This window comes from Sciurus carolinensis, chromosome 5, assembly GCF_902686445.1.
Source record: "Sciurus carolinensis chromosome 5, mSciCar1.2, whole genome shotgun sequence".
NCBI classification, from domain to species: domain Eukaryota; kingdom Metazoa; phylum Chordata; class Mammalia; order Rodentia; family Sciuridae; genus Sciurus; species Sciurus carolinensis.
The window spans coordinates 93,658,222-93,672,922 of NC_062217.1; the positions used below are offsets into that span (position 1 = coordinate 93,658,222).

The 14,701-nt window shown below is 35.2% G+C and overlaps 1 protein-coding gene across 7 annotated transcripts in view; it reads right to left on the reverse strand.

Moving 5' to 3' along the window:
• Positions 1–511: 511 nt before the first annotated feature.
• Lipn (lipase family member N) overlaps positions 512–14,701 on the reverse strand; it is a 47,334-nt gene continuing 33,144 nt past the window's right edge. For 6 of the 7 annotated variants that reach the window (XM_047553570.1, XM_047553566.1, XM_047553569.1 and 3 more), the window contains 6 exons: positions 13,565–13,674; positions 11,026–11,162; positions 9,439–9,585; positions 7,927–7,998; positions 7,311–7,382; positions 512–3,463 (listed from right to left, as the gene is read on the reverse strand). In XM_047553570.1, the coding sequence (XP_047409526.1) occupies positions 3,230–3,463; positions 7,311–7,382; positions 7,927–7,998; positions 9,439–9,585; positions 11,026–11,162; positions 13,565–13,674 (772 nt within the window). In that variant the 3' untranslated portion in view covers positions 512–3,229. The remainder of the gene's footprint in view (positions 3,464–7,310; positions 7,383–7,926; positions 7,999–9,438; positions 9,586–11,025; positions 11,163–13,564; positions 13,675–14,701) is intronic. The other variant, XM_047553571.1, reaches the window with a different exon arrangement.

The following is a 14,701-nucleotide window of genomic DNA, read 5'->3' on the forward strand; positions in this document are numbered from 1 at the left end:
CTAGCAATAGCCCACTAATCTCAATCTGATGTTTAGAGTTCATAAAGAAAATCACTTCCCCAGTCTCTCTTGCTTTACTTTTCCAAGGGATTTTGGTAGAAATGTAATATAAATATGACCTTCAGCATGGTGTCCCATTGTCATTTCTATACCATTCCAACAAGTATACATTTAAACTATTTCATGCTGTTGTGTAGCTTTTAGTGTGTCAGACTCCCTGGGTTAAAATCATGATCCTTTACTTGTGTGGTCTTAGACAAATTCTTTGCCTCAAATTTCTTATCTGCAAAATAAAGAAAACTATGATACCTATTTCATATGGTTTTAAGTTTTAAATCAGATATTTCATGTAGAATTCTTAGCAAAGAAAATGTTATTATTACTCAGACCTGTAATAGAAGATATATTTGCTACCATGTGCAGAAATAGTATGTGAACAAGTGGTATCGATAACAGTGTCCTTTTTTCTGTACATTTTAATCTGTTAATTTAGAACAGAAATTTAGCAGTTTTCTTTTTAAGAAATATACTTTAGTATAGCAAGCACAATAGAACATGTTCATATATTATAAATGTATCACTGGATAAATTTCACAAAACAAAAGCACTTGCATAACAGTACCCACATCTAATATTAGGACATTTTCTGTCCTCCATATGTTCCCTCCAAGTTCTGATTCTTCCCAAAAGGTAACCACTTTGAGGTTTGTAGCACTCACATGCATTTACATTAAAATGTATAATAAAATATGTATTCTTTTGCATCTCTCTTTCTTTACTGTGCTTGGGAGGTTTATCTTAGTTTTTGAATAATTCTTCCTTGTTGTTTTTTTGTAGGCCATTGTATGATGATACCATCTTTTATTTATTCATTTTCATATTATTGCACATCTGGGTTGTTTTGAGTTGGGGACAATTATGATTAAGTTGGTATTCATACTTTGGTACAAATATTTTGGTGAGCATCCATCTGCATTTTGCTCCATAAACCTAATATTGGAATTACAAGGTCTTGCAATATGGATCTATTCAATTGGAGAAGATACTGTCAAAGACAGAATCCAAAGTGCTTGTACTCATTTATGCTTCTTATTCATTGTAATTTTAGCACTTCTAATGATTTTACTTCATACTTTAAATTTTGCATTTTCCTGATTATTAAGGAAAAATAATTCAATGTAGCACTAATAATAATAAAGTTTAGCACTTCATCCATGAGTATGTCCTCCCTTTTGACAATGCTTATGCAAATGTTTCCATTTTCTATTATGTTTGCTTTCATTTAAAAAAAGTCAATTCAAATAAATGATTTATATATTCTATATGTGTTTTCTGGATATATATTTTAATTCCATTCTATGGTTTGCATTTTTACTCTCTTAATTATTGCTTTGTTTATGGTTCTAGAGATTGAATCCAGGGGTGCTTTACCATTGAGCTATATCCCCAACCCTTTTTATTTTATTTTGAAACGGGGTCTTGCTAAGCTGCCCAGACTGGTCTCAAACTTGGGAGTGGTTCCTGGTTGGTTGTTTCCCAGCATTGTTGTAATAGGAGCTCTCTCAAGTAATCTCCACTTAACAGATTCCTGTGTTAACCAATGTCCTGCATTTCTGTAAAACATATTAGCTAATGTTCAATGCCACTTAAATGTTCATAGCTATTAGCAGGCTAATGTGGTATAGCCAAACCTTCCTACTGTTTTCTCTCAATTCTTATATTTACTAAGAATTCTCTAACCTATTTATGTTCATTTTATTTATTATAGCAGTTAAATTCTTTCATGAATTTTGGTAATCTGATGAAATGACAAAAATACTATTTGTATGAAAATTACTTTATATTCTTTGAAAATCTTGATTTTAAAAGTTGTGAAAAATTATGATCAAAATAGTTATCTTCATAAAGATTATAAAAATATAGATTTTCACTTAAAACTGACTTTCAAGTGGTGTTAATTTTCACCCCATTTTCAAAACATCAAAACTAAAAACTAAGAATGATGAATAATGAATTATTTATTGAAGAATAACTATATGATATCCAATAATCAAAAGCCCTTGGTCCTGCATGTAAACATTAGTGTGCTAATTTATATTTACCTATTTTAAGTTAAAATAAAGTACCAAAGGTAAGTATGTATATCACACTTTTTAAAATGATTCCCTGAGGATCATGAGCAGTTCTGAGTTACATCTTCACAGAAGGTAAAGACTCTTTTTGAGTTCACACCATTCAGGATTACAGGATCTGACAGTAAAACTTCATGTTAGACATTGAACTTTCTACAAAATCTTGGAATCAGTGTCCAGCCTCTTTTAGAGACTATAATGGAGCCGTCCTGTGGGTTTTCTTTGTATATTCTAAATCAGGCTTTGAGGGAACTGCTTTCAATGTTACACATAAAGCAGAATAAATTCCATTTACAAATAAAGTAGTATAAATTCCATTTTGATCCTAACGACATAATAGCTGATCAGCCTAGTTTTTCCTTAGAACAAATCAAGAGGGAATCATTTCTAAGTCTTCTGTCAGTGATCCCTAATACACTATTATCAGACAAATATATTAGTTTGATTTTGTTTCAAAGGCAATGGCCTATAGTGAATAAGTTTAGTTATTAACCATTCAGTTTATCTCAGTCTTTCCCCCCCTAGCTTGTTACAGTACAAGCTCCTGGAAAACTTAAATTTTATTAGTTTTTCATTCTTCCATTTCCATCAGGCTTATTGATGTTGGCCAAATTATTTCATAGATGACTATTATGACTATTGGCCTAATTGTGCCTCCAGGTAAACCACAAGGTAACAGCCATACTAAATATATTCCTAAATGTCTGCCCTGATGAAGACTTTCTCTCTAGACCAGTATGACTCTGCTTCCATTCAATTCTTTGAAAAAGGGTATAAGGAGGTGGTAAGTTTTTGTTTGCACGAAGTATAGGGCAGAGAAACTCCTCTTTATCTATTCTCTTTTAAATGTTCATCTTGTATTAAAAAGAGGCCTTAGCCCTGTCTAAGACAGTAGGATCCTGAAATTTCAGATGCAAACATTTCTTGGAGAAAAGAGCAGCATAGTGCAAATAATCTCTATTGGGATGCCCAGATAAGGGAACACCTCAGCAATAGCAGCAAGGGTGGTAGGGCTATCTCAATGTTCATGAACATTTCCCCTAAGGCTTCCTATGGACTTGGAAGCAACTTTTAACTGAAAAGCAGATGCATTGGATTTAGATATATTCTTTCATCAAAGCTATGATCTTATTGTATACCCGTTTTGGGGCATCGAGGCCCCAGATAAAATCAAAGTGGTTCCAATCTGGTAATACTTTGAAGTAACGGAGATTCCTGATTTGGGGGAGTATCCTGTCCACATCCTTTGTTGTTATAAGGATGTCATGTCCAGCAGCCCAAATAGCAGTAGGCACGTTCATGGCAGTCAAGTCATACAGTGGAGGACGACTCTGTGAAAGAGAAAGAAAAGGCGTTTGTGAGAGAAGGTTCCCAATAGCAGCAGCTGAACTCCAATAAATGGGCAAGCTGTTAAATGAGTCATAGCTCTGTTAGGCCAAGAGAGAGTTAAGAAAACAAACAATGATCCCTTTCTTCAAGGAGTTTGCAAGGAGAGAGCAAGACAAGATAGCTAAACAAACTTCTGTATATAAAGTAGCGTATGTTGTATGCCAGAAAACACTCCCAAAAGGCAATGGAGTTAAAAAAAAAAAAAAGAAGAAGAAGAAGAAGAAATTATTTCTAACTAGGGCTTCCTAAAAAGAAGAGACAACAAGTCACCATGCTATATGCTTGTAATCCCAGTGATTTGGAAGTCTAAGGCAGGAGGATAGCAAGTTTGAGACCAGCCTGGGCAACTCAGTGATACCCTGTCTCAAAATGAAATATTAAAAAAAGGCTGGGAATGTAGCTCAGTGGTAGAGTATCCCTGAGTTCAATACTCAGTATTGTTAATATATATATTTAAATCTCTTGTGGGTGGTTGGATTTTGACAAACAGAAATGGAGATGGGAGGGCTTCATAGGAGACATGAAGAGTGCAGATAGTAATCAATAATGGCAAGCTTCCCAATATACCAGGAGCACAAAATTGGTAAGAGAATATGGTAGGATGTAAGGTTGGAGGCAGATAGTCAAGGTCTGAATATCAAGCTTAGGAATTTGGACATCTTTCAGAAGTTTTAGGGACAAAGCAGAGTCATTTCTCAAAGCTAGTCTTGAGACAATTGTTTTGAGTATAAGTTAGTGTGATGACTTGAAGGAGTAGGTTGAGGATTGGTCTTAAAAAAATCTGAACACAGAATATGAATGGTCTAAATTGAAGTTATGGAGATGGCTAAATTCTCCAAAGAAGAAAGGAAGGGAGTTGTGAAGAATCCTGGGACAATGCTGGTAATTTGAAAAAGGTGTAAGGAAAAGTAGCCGGGGTTGGTGACAAAGACAGTAATCAAAAGGAATGAAAAGATTCCATCTCACCCCAATTAGAATGGCGATTATCAAGAATACAAGCAACAACAGGTGTTGGAGAGGATGTGGGGGAAAAGGTACACTCATACATTGCTGGTGGGGCTGCAAATTAGTGCAGCCACTCTGGAAAGCAGTGTGGAGACTCCTTAGAAAACTTGGAATGGAACCACCATTTGACCCAGCTATCCCACTCCTTGGCCTATACACAAAGGACTTAAAATCAGCATATTACAGAGATACAGCCACATCAATGTTCATAGCTGCTCAGTTCACAATAGCCAGATTGTGGAACCAACTTAGATGTCCTTCAATTGATGAATGGATAAAGAAACTGTGGTATATATATACAATGGAATATTACTCAGCCATAAAGAATGATAAAATTATGGTATTTGCAGGCAAATGGATGAAACTGGAGAATATCATGCTAAGTGAGATAAGCTAATCTCAAAAAACCAAAGGAAGAATGATATTGCTAATAAGTGGATGATGACACATAATGGGGGGTGGGAGGGGTTAGTGTTGGGGTTGGAGTTGGGTTTAGGGAGGAGGGCAGGAATGGAGGAAGGAAGGACTGTATAGAGGGAGGGGAGGGGTGGGAGGGGTGGGGGAGAAGGGAAAAAAATAACAGAATGAATCAAACAACATTACCCTATGTAAATTTATGATTACACAAATGGTATGCCTTTACGCCATGTACACACAGAGAAACAACATGTATCCCATTTGTTTACAATAAAAAAAAAGTAAAAAAAAAAAAAAGGAATGAAAAGATTAGAGATCATTGCTTATGAAACTTCAAGTTAAGGGATTATGTTGACTATGGTAACTAACACAGCATACTTCAAAAAGACCATTGAATTTGGCAATTAAAAGCTGAGAGTGACTTTAAATATGGTACTTGTAATAGAAAGATAAAGAATGAAACTACATTTTCCAAGGTTATCTTCCTGATAGAGAAAGGAAGGAGAAAACAGGAAGACAGAGATATTTGGGTGCAGGTGGGAGGGAAGTTATGCATTTCATTCATGCAACAAATAGATATTAAAGGCTCTAGACATGCCAGGTTCTCTTTTGGGTGAGAAAACACTGGTGAATGAGATGGAGAGAAATCCCTACCCTCATGGCAGTTACATAGGTTGATCTTCTAACACTCAATAATACACAGAGTGGGAACAAAGATCATGCTGGGGACTTGAGAGAGAGGCAAGTTGAAGCTGGTAAAGACTAGTTTCTCTAGGGGAATGTAATAAAATTGACTTCAAATGATCTAAAATTCACAAAAAAAGCAGGATTGACCTGGAGCAGGACCAGCTTACTGCTGATAAATTCTAAAAGGATATTGACACTCATACATACTTGAGAACTTGATTACAATGGTCTTGAGTTTGTGTGTGTTTGTGCATGTGTGTTGTTGTCATTCCACTGTCTTCTAAATAGAAAACATATACAAATATAATATCCTTATTAAAATTAATGAAAGTAAACAGAAGTACTATTATGTGAAGTCCAGAATGTGTGCCCTATTCCTTTGTGTTATCTGCTTCTCTTCCCCTTTCTTCCCCTCCCTGAAGACTACCACTTTAACAATTTTGGGGGGAGCTTTCCTAAGCATTTTCAGATGTATTAACTTATGTATATACATAGTCTAAGAGACAGAAGAAAACTAGTATTTTATAATTTAATTAAGGTATGATTATGTGAGTGAATATATTTGTCAAAATACATTGATTTGGAAACATAAAATTAGCTAATTTTATTGTATATAAACCACATCTTTAACAAACTGATTAAAAATTAAATGATATAATTTACCTCATGTAATTAAGGCCTAATAGAATATTATTCCTCTAATAATTTTTTCATTGCTCAGGAAAGTGACTGATCTGATTGTTTCAATTCTCAGAAATAACTTCATTGATCTATGTTTACACTATTAAAAAGTCTAAAGATTATCTTGGAAAACACTGGAAAATTTAATTTAATGTGCTTAGTTCATATTTAGAAGCCCAGACCTTGACTGAACGTAAAAAGGTTGCAAATGGAGAGAATTAAAATGCAGTGCTAAAATGTCTACAAATTTTGATGTGTTAAAGTAAATGGAAAAAAGATTCCATATGACCCAATTCTTCAATGTTAAATAATACTTTTTAACTTTCATGTGGAATCTTAGGGTTTGTTTTTTCCTGTTGATAATAAGAAATGTGTATTTATTCTATCAAGGTTTTTCCTGAAACAAATTCCATTATTATGTACCTATTAAAATTAAACATATATATCAGAAACTTATTTCAAGATAACTTTATTATATATTTGGAAAACCCAATACTTTAAAATGTTCCTAAACAACAAGATAGTAAAATAGAAAATGAATATACATAAATTGAATGAAAATGAGAAACTAAGGCAAAATATAATTCATACTTTCTGTTATCCATGAATAATATTTTTTGCCTCTAAAAAACATGTTTTAAAAAAAAAAGCTATCAGTAACATTGGTTATCTTGCTATAGTTTGAAATGAAGAAGCAAGATTAAACATTGCACAAATCAACATGCTACTGGAAAAACTGGAATAAATAAGTCAAATCATTAATATATCCAGTTACTTCTGGGTGGAGGGATACAAATGATTTTACTTTCTTTTGTATGTGTTCCTTTTATTTCCTAAAAATTTTTAAATGAATGCAGTTTAAAATTAGAGATTTTTTTTTCATAAAACTGTCATCAGTGTAAATGTCACCAATTAGCAGGTAGGATTCTTCTTAATCTCAAATAATTTCTTATTAAAACTTCTCAAAACCCCCTCCTGGGTTCATTCTAAGTAGCTCACCTGATTATAATGATGCATATTTTCAGCTTCACTTCCCCAGTCATAAGCTCTGAATTCATCAGATCGGTAAAGCTGAAAGAAATGTGTTTTAGAAAAAGAATATTTAGGATAAGAGTCATGAGTTCTAACAGCAAATCTGAGAAAAGCATTGCACTAGGAAGAAAACAAAGCCTCTGGATCACCAGAAGAAAGTCCATCTTACTATCGTTATTAAAAATGGTGTCCAACAGAAAGGGAAACAATGGTCTTCCTTGGTTTGTAGGAAAAACTGATGAAAAACCAAGGTTCTGTAAAAGAAAGTCAAATCCCAGATATTTGTCTCTCTGGGGAGGTTGCAGCTCTTCTGAGGCCCCCTCAATTTAACTCTTACTTAAACTCAGGGCCTTCTTTAATAGTTTTGGTTTAAGATGGGATTCATTTGTCATCTAGCTGGTCTGCACTGTAAACCTCCCCACCTTTTTTTTTTTTTTTTTAATCTAAGGAAATCAAAACATGACGATGGCAACAAAGACAAATTGAAAGCAAGTCGCTAAGATCTTGGGGCAGGCCTAAGAGTGAACTCTGTTCTTTCAAATATAATATGAAAGAGTGTGGTTTCCCATGACAAGGGCTCTACCTGTTTTATATGCAGCATGTTCTGTATTGATGATCCAGTGGGAGCATGGGACATATATACATCCATTCGACTCTATGGGAAATCAATGTTACAGCAACAATGACCCATGGAAATAAATTATGCATTTTAGAATCAGAGAATAATAGGCAGAGTAATTATGCAAGGAATTAATGATGATTACTGATGCTTTGGAAATGAGGGAAAATCATCTAGATAAAACTGTATTTGATGTCAGGCACTTGAATGTGAGTGAACCATAGGTTGACTAGTGGGATGGGTTGCTTAAGAGCAAACCTGCACTAGCTCTGACTATGCAGGGCATCCATTCATTTACTTTGAATTAGAATCAGCAGTGATTGACATTAAGGAGCTCAGATACCAGGGAAGGTGCTATGTGCAAGTGCAGGTTAGTGTGTGCATGTGCATGCATGTGCACTGTCACAGATCCGTAGGTCATAAACCCTGGATTTCATACCCATGTTGTTAATTATCAGCTCTATGACTTTGGCCAAGTTATTGAATATCTCTGAGTTTCTGTTTTTTTCTTCTAGTAAATGAACATATTAAAAATACTACAAACTTGGTAGACTCTTATGGGAGTAAAATGAAATATTCCAAAAGTGAAACTAAAAGTCAATTCTTTCCAAAGATTGCTTCAATCTCTGTAAACATCATAAGGATGAAAATGATAGAAATCAAAGAGTAATCATAATTATATGTCTTAGAATATAATGAACTCATTCAAGGGAAATTTAAAAATCTGTACTTTTGAACAAACAGACTTTGAACAATTGTTCCTCATGAGTTTCAATTTAACAAAATTTAGCTTCTAAAAGCACAGAGATGGACTGGCTGGTGGAAAATAGGTATCTTGGGACTGACTTCACTGCAACAGTTTCATTGGCTGCCAAATAGAATATAGAAGAGATGACTATTTAAACATTAATCTGTAAATGGAAATTCCTCCTCTCTTCCTCCTTTTTGAATCCTCAATAACAGGAAACAAAGAGTTAAGGAAAAAGGACTACTACTTCCTCATAAAAAGGAAATTCCCTCTCCATTTCATATTGTCTGAGATTTTCCAAGTTAAGTGGTGAGTTTTATTTGAAACCACAATCACTCATACAGGAGGGCACATATGAAATGAGAACAATATGTTCATGTGCTTTTCTCCTTTTTTAGGATTTCATTTTTAATGCAACATATTCAAATGCAATAAATTCATGTTAACTGTAGTACATTGTGGCTGATTGTGAACATGTGAAAAATCTATTACCCATCACAGAACATCCATGCTCCTAACTTTGACTGGGGATGGAAGGATGCAGCTGCCTTTCCCTTCCCCAGTCCTTACATGTAAGGTCTATGGAGTATCTAATCAGCTATGCACAGCAAAGACTTTAAAGGTTTAGAACACCATATAAACTATAGTGTAATACATGGATCAAAATGAATTACAGGAAACCTGGAATTTCTTCAAGTATCAAATGGCTCCATAATTATCATACATACTGCGTTCATATTTTTCTTGTTGGATCCAGCCCATAAGGACATAAATTCACTACATATCAACCAGAGTATTTTATTGTTGCAGATTTTGGTAGAAGGTGTCTTCTTGGTCTTATCTTCTAAAAAGAAACCTTTGTTACCAAACATAGCCTGTAAAAGTAAACAATTATCTTTTCAAGATCCACCTTCAGACTTCTTGATATTCCTGAAAAGCAGGGTTTTTGTATTACTCATGTACACATTGGCTTTCTTGTACTGCCCCAGATTAGTCAACTCTCACCGTGAGAGAACAAGATACCAATTGTACTGCCCCAGATTAGTCAACTCTCACCGTGAGAGAACAAGATACCAAAAAGAAGGTGCCACTGGATATCTAAGTTGTGATGATGTCACAAAAATAGCATGGTTAAAACTTTTAAGCCTTGGGAAAGTAACCTTCTGAGGGAAGTCAACAACAGTGGGTAGCCAGAGCATGGGACTTAAAGTGGGAGGAATTTTGACAATAGTGAATGTGAACAAAGATAAGTCAGGAACATTATCTGGTTGATATCTGATTTGTATAACAGCAACACATATACAAAATTGGTTTATTTATAGATAGATGTATCTACATCTGAATTTAATTTGACAGATTAGTTTATTTTACCTTGCCCAAATGGAGATAACATTCAAAATTAACTGATGCAAACACATTTTGAAATAAAACTACCGACCATGCAAATGGGGATATTACATCACTTGTGCTCACAGTAAACAATACAATAAAATTATTATCAAATGAACATTAGGCCTTATGGAAAATATTTCTTCTGTTAGCTCACTAATATTTTTTCCCACTCCTACCACTTTACCCCAAATCAGGGCTTCATCTTTATATACATGAATTATCGTGATATGTTAAATAGTCTCTTTTGACTTCATTTTAGCTCAAATTCATTTTTACCATTGCCCCAAATTCAAAGGGCAACCTTTTAAAAATATATGCTCTTTGTGTACATGTCCTTCATGGAACAGCAAAAACAAACAGACAACAAAACAGAATAGGCCTTTAGTAAATAAAATTCCAAATCCATAATTGTCAATTAGAAAACATTTTCAACCCTTGAAGAATACCAACAAATATCCAAATAAATATGTGAACTGTAATACACTGAGACTTCGGAATGTAAATTTAGCAAATTAGAGCAAACTCCCATAGGGAAAAGTTATATTAGGTTTATCTAACATCTAAACTAGGACATCCATGATCACACATAATTCTAATTGGGCATCGTGAATTCATTGATGATGAATAAACGGAACAAGAAAACATGTGAGCAGAACCTCTGTGAAATTGCACTCAACTTAGATTGAGATTTTGGCATGTACTCAGCTCTGTGGTTAGGTATAGTAGATAGTATGTGGGACCTATAGATACCATGGCACACAGGTGCACACTCAGCACACACATACACAAGCACATGCTCATAGAGTCTGACTTAGATTTTATCTAAGTTTCTTACTTTTACTTCATAATAGATTTAAAACTAATAAAAATCTATGACCCGAAATGAGATCCTCAGGTACATTTTGGCAAAAGGAGAAGCCTACCTTGATTATGGAATTTGGAAGTAGAAAAAAACTGGTAAAAATGCTTGTGGGATATTTGAATGAGATCACAGGACCCAAGGCAAAATTCATTTTGATTCTTTGTGCCAGTTCAGGTATGGTGGAAAAGGCTACAAATCCTGAGAGAATAGAGACAAGACAAAATCTTGTAAAAATTAGAAATATATAGGCAAATATCTACCAACAAAACTGGGGATCTGGTTAGTCATTTCTTTTGTCCTTCTATTGCAAATATCTGATGAATGAATTGGGAAGTTTTTCTGAATTATTCTGCAAAGATAATCAGTCATCAGCTCTTTCTGCTCCTAAGTCCCCTTTTCTTTTATTCCATTGATGGACAATTTAATTTGGTTGGGGATATGGAGTAGCTGGCAGGTGAAGGGTGAGGGTTAGGCTGCTGAAACAGCTCCCAGTAGCTGGGTGAACTGTAGGCAGCCTCACCTCTCATGCACAGGATAAATGCTCACAGTGCTCTCATTGCACTTCCAACTCTGAGATGAGGAATGAGTCACAGAGCTTCTGGAAGTAAATAATCAGCCCACGAGACTTGAATTAGTTGATTCATCTGTAAGATTTATCCAGTTATTCCACAGGCTTTCTTTCTCACTATAGAGTAAGATTTCATTGATCCAGTGACTTGCTGGATGCTCACCAATAACTCAGACTTTCCAGCCTCCAACATGGAAGGGGCTTTTGCTGGGTCCACTATGGTCCCAGAAAGAACCTAGTGCTTCCAATGGCTCTGCTCTTTCAACAATAGCAATACAGCCCTGTGAGGATGAAGGTGAAGATATCACTACGCTGAAAGGACTATGCAGGGTATCTGTGTATTTTGATTTCCTGAAGTGATTTCCTGAACCTCTGCTGGAAGGGTGGTGGGTGTGTGACACACAGAAACACTTACTGAAATGTTAAAACTGTTTTGGTCAGGAAAAAAACATAACTGAACAATTGACTGAATAATTGATTCAACAACTCTGAGCAAGGTGTAATACTTCTGCCGAGAGTTTTGAAAATGTGTACAGGTGAGATTTTTTGGTGGTTACACTGATTGGAAAACCATACTCACATTTAGTAGGCCTGAGACTTGGGTTACTAAATGTCCTACAAACAGTGGATCTTTCCCACATAACAAATTGCTCTGTCCAAAATGTGAACAGTGCTCACTGAAGCATTTCTTGCCCTCAGTGTAGCACAGAATGCTGATGGCCACATTTTCTGTATTCTTTGCAGATCAAATATAAGAGTGTATCTAAGTCTCATCCACTTTCCCAGACACAACTCAAGTCATTCCTCCTCTGCGCAGTCATCTCTCCACAGTGCCCATACCCTCCATTGGTGAAGTCAGACTGGCCTGGTTAGAATCTATGTTCTGCCTCTATGTGCTAAGAGACCTTTGTAAACTTAACTTCTCTGAACATCTGTTTCCTCTTGTATGAGATGGAGATAATAGTAGTAGAGTTGTTCAGAAGATTAGAGGGAGGAAAAACATCAAGCCTAAGGTCCTATACATAATCAGTGCTCAATAGGTGCTAGAAATTATGGTAAAATTATTTGCCTCTTGGTGGCACTTCTTGGGGTCTCCTAGTAGTCCTCTGATACTCTTTTAGTCTGTGTTCTCTAATAATCCTACATGTTTCAAGCTTGTAAACTGTCTGTCATTATAAGGTAATGATCTGTATCTGTTTGTTATTAATGATGATAGTGGTGGTTGTGGACATATGGTAACAGGATTTATTGTTTCTTGCACAGTTTTACCCAAACTGTGCATTTTGCATGACTTACTCTCTTAAAATTAGAAACGTTAATGGAAGATCAATAACAAATTCAAATTTTTATTAGTAGTTTCCTTTAAACTTTTATTTGGAACTAGATTACTGACTTCTTTCCAAAAGATCTAGGTGTAAAAGATTTAGGTGTAAATTTTTTAAAAGAAGGTAATTTTTGAAATTGTAAATATCTACACTGTTTACATTTGTTGTTACATGAATATTAAATAATATGCTGAACATATTAGCCCAGTTAATTTATCACATTAAGTTTTTGTGTTTCAACCCACAAACAAATGTAACCATATCTTTTAAACTTGTTTAAATTAAGTATGATCCCCTCCCTTTTATTTTTTTTCAATCCAATCTGGGTTGTGAGGAAGACCCCATTGGTTTATGTTTATCATTCCTCAGTGATATTTCATGATACTATACTTCAGTTTTTCAGCTCAGAGGAAATTTAGAAACTTACTCTTTAGAATTATTTCCTTGGATTGGGGACACATGATTATTTACGGAAAATTACATCATCATTACAAATGTGTGGCTATGACCCCAAATTGAGGAAAATTGAAAAGTTTGTTGGACATGCTCACAGTCTTTGAACTGGAGGTTCACGGTCACTTAGAGCATGAGAGTTATTCCCAGCATTGGACAGAGTGTTAAGGGCACTTACTTAGAGCAGTTACTCTAGTCCAGTTTAAAGGCATATTCCCATAAGATTCTAATAACGCTGACCCTTGTAAGCATACCTATTGTAGTGCCCAGTGAATGTCCAATGAAATACAACTTCTCCTGACCAGTTTTATTCACAATGAAATCTATTATTCCTGGGAGATCATATTTGGCCATTTCATCAAAACTGCAAAATAAAAGAGGGATTTATAAATACTCGTAGCTGTAAGTTAAAATTCAGACACTTTACCACTTCTTTTTTTAATATGCAGAAGTTTGAGCTGTCTACTTACTCAGTGGGTATCTCATTACTTACCCAATTGAATATATTCCATTGTAGCTTTGTCTTGACTTACAGTTTACTTCCTAATAAAAGAAATGCTTGCAAGACTTGGGTATGCTATCTGAAGTTCAGCCTTATTCTTTATTCTCTTCTCTTGCTTTCCTTTTACTTCCCTTTTCCCATCTAGTTTGCATGCCTCTGCTTCTGACTGTCCCGTGGGATTCAAGACTCCTAGGGCTATTTAATACTCACCTTTGGAAACAGGACTGTTGTCAATTTTGGTCCTATAATTCACTAGCTGAATCACTTTTTTTTTATTGTAAACAAATGGAATACACGTTGTTTCTCTGTTTGTACATGGAGTAAAGGTATACCATTTGTGTAATCATAAATTTACATAGGGTAATGTTGTTTGATTCATTCTGTTATTTTTTCTCTTCCCCCCACCCCTCCCACCCCTCTTTTCCCTCTATACAGTCCTTCCTTCTTCCATTCTTGCCACCCTCCCTAACTGAATCACTTTTGATAAGCTCCTGAAATGCCCTGAACCTAAGCTTCCTCATCTGAGAAATGAACAGGGTAGGGCCTGTTTTTCAGGGCTGCTAAGGGGTTGCACAGTGTGAAAGAAATGACTTGACTGCTGGTAGGCACCTAATCATATGTACTTCTTCAAAGTTCTATAGCACCAGTTCAACCAACATTAATATAGGAGAACAAAAAGACCTGTTATATTGTCAGGTATCCCAAGAGCTAAGACCAGCTTATTAAAAGCATATTTGAGGAGATCTCTAAATTGGTATTACCAAGTGTAAGTGAAATTTTGCAATGTCTTCAAGTATATTACCTCCAAGTTTGCAATCAAGAAATGGTAACATGAAATATTTCCTGACTTGCCCCTTCCACATAGCTCTAGCCCTAAGAGTTTATTCTA